The 4,941-nt window shown below is 44.7% G+C and overlaps 1 protein-coding gene across 1 annotated transcript; it reads right to left on the bottom strand.

The window, feature by feature from the left end:
* Positions 1-511: 511 nt before the first annotated feature.
* FSUBG_14087 (exopolygalacturonase) lies at positions 512-2,136 on the bottom strand (the record flags this gene model as incomplete). The annotated part of the gene is made up of 6 exons (XM_036679044.1): positions 512-658; positions 710-811; positions 863-1,212; positions 1,260-1,419; positions 1,469-1,549; positions 1,609-2,136. 6 exons carry the CDS (start codon positions 2,134-2,136, stop codon positions 512-514), a joined length of 1,368 nt encoding a protein of 455 aa, XP_036530453.1.
* Between the last annotated feature and the right edge of the window lie 2,805 nt (positions 2,137-4,941).

Here is a 4,941-nt window from a genome sequence, read left to right as displayed (position 1 = left end):
CTGTGCATATCGATTTAACCTAGTCGCACTCAAATAATAGTTGCCTTCCCTGACGCACCAAACGTAAGAACGTGGATGGTTTCGACACCATTTCTTCGGGAAAGGTGCGCCACGATAAAGGGAAACCTCCTGCTCTTCTATTATAATATCTGTAAACAAATTGTCAATCAAAGCAAACTACCCTACCTGCACGTAAGCGTCGATTTAAAAGCGAGGGAGGCAGTCTTCAGTCCTTCCTACGCTATGCCAGCATTGTCATCCTTGTAGGGTTAAGCAAAAGGAACTATAGCAAATGCTACGTAGTAAGCATGACTATACGCGATCCGCACTGGCATAGGGTCAATCCTTTATCTAAACACCGTGTATTGTGGGCTCATGATTATCATCACGCCAATTAATGGGTTATACGGTGTGTGTACGTATAATATATATATATAGCAAGAGAGCCAGGGTTTCATCCTGGGTAATACAGTAGATTTTGGATTACTATAGATCTATCGGCCTTGTATGTCTATCCATTCGTTGTGTCCCTGGCACTAGTTGGGTCTCGGCATGTAATATCCAAGGTGCTCGTGTCAATGTTCTGGCAGTCGTAGACTGGTGGCTTCTTGCTTGGAACCTGGACTCTAATATCCTCAGCCACGATGTTGCTGCAACGCTGTAATTATGTCAGTCAATTTCCACTCTGCATTTGGCATCATTTCCTTACATCAGGTGCACTGCAAACGAGAGTTCCAGCTCGTGGGTCGTATTTCGTCGAGACTGTTCCCCAGAAATTCTTCATGGTAACATCCTCAATAGTCAAGTTTGCCTGATGTTCATTGTTAGTGACAAGTAGTTTACAATTGTCTGTCGAACTTACCGGGAACTCGTTGCACAGAGTCTGGTTCTTCTGACCATAACACTGAGTAATGGTAATAGCATTGTCGTTATTCTCGTGGTAGAACGTATCGTATGTTACGTTTCTGACACGACCGAGGCCACCGCCACCGTTCAACAGATCTTGGAAAGCGGTCTCAACGCCAGGCCAGACCTTGATTCGAGCACCATCGCTGGCATTGGACATGGAAATGTTGTAGATATAAAGATTCTCCACAATGTCGGTTTCGCCCTTATACTGGCCCAGGGAACCAACACTGATACCATGAGAGCCATTGCACACGAGATTTTGAACAACCACGTTTGTACTGTTTGGCTTGAAGGATACACAATCTGCTGCTGTGAGAATATGGACATGACGTGAAGAATTGAAAACGTACCGTCTGTGTTGTTGATAACGGAGTCTTGGATGACAATGCGGTCGGAGCGGTACGTATCCCAACCATCAGAGTTGGCGATTTTGACCCCATTCAAGCTCTTGGCTTCAAGGTCCAAATCACTGATCAACACATCGGTGCTGTTGATGATAATGTTGAACCACTGATTTATGTGAGTTTGGGTTTATGCACACTTGATATAACTGACTTACGTTGGGCGGGTTGCGCATTCGCAGGCTTGACATGGTGAGACCATGTGCGTCCTCAATCGTCAACAAAATTGGTCGCAGCAACTTTGCAACAATTAGCATGGACTGGAAACGGAACTGTGCTGGGATACATCACGACTTACAGTCTTGTTGACAGCCATCTCCTCCCAGTAGGCTTGCCCATGACCATCAAGCAGAGACGCCCCCTTTGTCAGATCGCCATAAATGTTGATGTCCTTGCCACCAATCTTCCAGAACGAGGACATATTCTGGAAGTCATATTTGAAGCTGTGGTCTGCCCAGTAGTAGGGGTCGGACTTGAAGTTGACCTCCCCAGTAATGATCACATCGACATGAGAGAGCCAGGTCAAGTCAAGTGGCGAGGCAATGCTGTACTTTTGATCAAGAACAATCGTGCCTCCCTTGTTGCACTTCTTGAACGCTTTCAGAATGCCAGGAGCATCATCGACATTCTTGCCCTTTCCTGCGTTGACATAACAGAAGTCCTTGCGAGATCGTGCGGGAGACTTAGGAAAGGCTTTCCCTGTACCATAAGGGGCAGCCTCAACATGGGGTCTCTTAGGCAACGCCGAGTTGCGAGACGAGGTGCCAACGACTGACGACACGAGAGCAGACACGGCGACCGCCGAGAGAAGGTTATTGAACAACATGTTGGCTATCGAATGGGTTGCTGATAGCGAAACATATTGTCAATGCTATACTCACGTCTTTATATTACTTTGCCATGATATCCGACAGAGTTCTTCCACCAATGACACGTCCCCTATGAAAGATATCAAGAGTCTGGCATAAGTTCAGGTGAGATCCACAGGCACCGATCGGTTTCGCTCCCAAACCACGCGCTTTTACCCCACGATGCCATTGATTTAAATTGCGGGGTAGGATTCAATATGGCTTTCTCCGCAAATTGGCCAATGGGCACCATCGCCACGATTTTGAGTTCCCCCTTGCTACTGGTTCAATTTCCGGAGATCCCCCAAACCCCCCAAACTACCCCAAGATTGAACGAGCCGGTTTGCCAGCTTGGCTGCCAAAATGGCACCGTTTTCTGCATCGGTTCAGTCGGATCTTCTGGGCTTTACGTTGAACATGCAAAGCTTTGTATGCTCAATGTCATGTGCAGGTCCACGGTCTTGTTCCCCGTCTTAACTCCCCTGAAGATGGTGCTGAATACATGATACACCCACCTCACAATTCACCGAAGTTCATGATGGACTGACAGGGTTTTTTTAACGGACTCCAACCAATCGTCACTTGGTTGAGAGGTTGGTTGTATAAGGAACCGCAAGATGCCAAAGTATACAGGTTTCTATCTCTACCTTGTACTGCTTCTTCTTCAAGCAGCACTATATGTCCTAACTAGAATTCCTCTTGAGATCTGTTGCTATCCAAACCTGGCTGGTAGCGTGCGCCTTCGCCCTCATGACATTCTCTTAACACACTACTGTCAATACCGAACCAACGCAATTGGGTAGTGGCCCGGATGAATTTCTAGACTTGGCGACGAGTGCGCCCAGCCTAAAGATCATGGAAAGTCCCCCAATCATCGACGTCACTATCCGTTCATTCTTATTGCTCTTATACTAAATAAGGGCTGGCGGGGAGCTTTGGAGTGGTATATGAGCGCTGATAGACATGTCAGGAACACGTAATTGAAGGGTGAGTAAAATATCGCCCGTCCTTTCGAGCTCAGGTATGGTCCCCAAGGTCTCCTGGTCAATATGCTTTTACAAGAACAGTATTGCGAATAATCAGTCTATATGGGGCCCGGTGTATGGGTAAGTTAATAACTACACGATGAACTGTTTATGGCATTGCAGCGGTGGGCCTTTTCACTATTGATCTACGGAGTTCACTGCAAGGGCATACACTGTGGCAATGGGATGAGTATGTCTTATACAGATATGTCCAAAAAGTCTCTTCAAAAGAGAGAGTAATTCACCCGCTAATCCTCCTGAGTTGATCCAAGTTGTACGAGGTATACCTGTATGCTTGTGAGAGCCTCTCTCTGACCTGTTCTCTTATATGGAAGAAAGATCAAGTTGGGTGCGCCAGAAGTCAACCGGTTAAGTTTCTTTATATATCAGACTAGTAGCTAGTCTACCCGTTAATCAAATAAGCCAACTAGGTACGCTTAGGTTGGGATTTGTCGCCTGTCACTCACTACTTGAACTACCGGAATGATCACACGGCCTCGAGTCTATGTTATGCACGCCGGGTAGCTTTAGCTTTCTCCTAACATCAGTATTATTGTTTTCAACCGCAGGTGTGTCAATACACAGCAATCCGTCGTTATGATCTTTACAATCGTGAAAGCACATCCTGAAGTGGACCACCTGAAAATCCCCTGCATATACAACTTCAATGACGTAAAGGGAGCTTGTAGTCTTTCCTATGTCGACTTTAGAAAATAGGACTTGAAACTAATCGAAGCCAAGGTTGAGATATGCAAAGTGCAGATGCGGCAGCGTTCTTATTGGGAGTTGATAACCATACCCTGCATGTGAGTGGCAAGCCATGACGGTGAATAGTCGGACTTGATACAACAGGAAATAAACATCCGGCTGAGTCACATGCTTGACATGAAGCCGAGTATAAGATGTTATCAAGCTGAGGCGAGAGTATAACGAGTCGCCATGGCCGCCTCACTCCTGTACGAGGAGATGCGTTAGCAAGCTACTGATCGTGGCATTTTCAAATGGCTTGTTCCCTGTTCTTTGTATCAAATATCATATCCAAGGGAATTGCTCGGACAACTGGGATACGAGGCTTATCTCCTGTGTTATGAACAATTGCACACTCTTGACGACAACGGTAACTGGCCTGGACATCTTTCGAGCAGCTGAGTGTCATCTTAGTAGTTTCTCTAAGTGTGTGCTGATGCTGTGTTCATCGGCTATCCCCGAGGTCAGCGATTTGTTTTGTAGTCTGTTTTCTACGGCTTAATGTATACAGCATCTCAAGCTTGTGGGAGTCAACTCGCTGAATTGCTACTTGAATCATGGTGACCTAATAGTTACCGAAACTGAGGCAAGACTACATGTGCCAGTGAAGTAAGTCTTTTCAAAGCCACGATCCCGATCTTGGTATTTATTAACAGAATAGAGAAGAGATGCAATGCAAATAGAATAGAATTTTTTTATTTTAAGTTTATAAGTTAGCCTTAAAAGGTATATCTAAGTATCTCTAAAGTCTAGTATAATTTAAATATTAATTACCTCTTAAGGGGCAAAGCTTTATTAAGTTAATATTATTAAGTTAGTAGCCTTATTTATAGCTTAAACCTTACTACAGATAGGCTAGCTTAGAAGGCTTACTTGCTTTTTAGCTAGCCTAAATCTTCTTTCTATAACTTACTTTAAAAGAACTGTTAATCCCTATAGCTACGCTTTAATTATCTAACACGCTTTAATAGTAAGTTATTTAACCTAACTTTTAATTATAACTACTAATAA

The sequence above is a fragment of the Fusarium subglutinans genome (genome assembly GCF_013396075.1).
Source record: "Fusarium subglutinans strain NRRL 66333 chromosome Unknown NRRL66333_c0000550, whole genome shotgun sequence".
NCBI classification, from domain to species: domain Eukaryota; kingdom Fungi; phylum Ascomycota; class Sordariomycetes; order Hypocreales; family Nectriaceae; genus Fusarium; species Fusarium subglutinans.
Note: the sequence above shows the minus strand (reverse complement) of the source record. Positions and strands in the feature narration are given on the sequence as shown.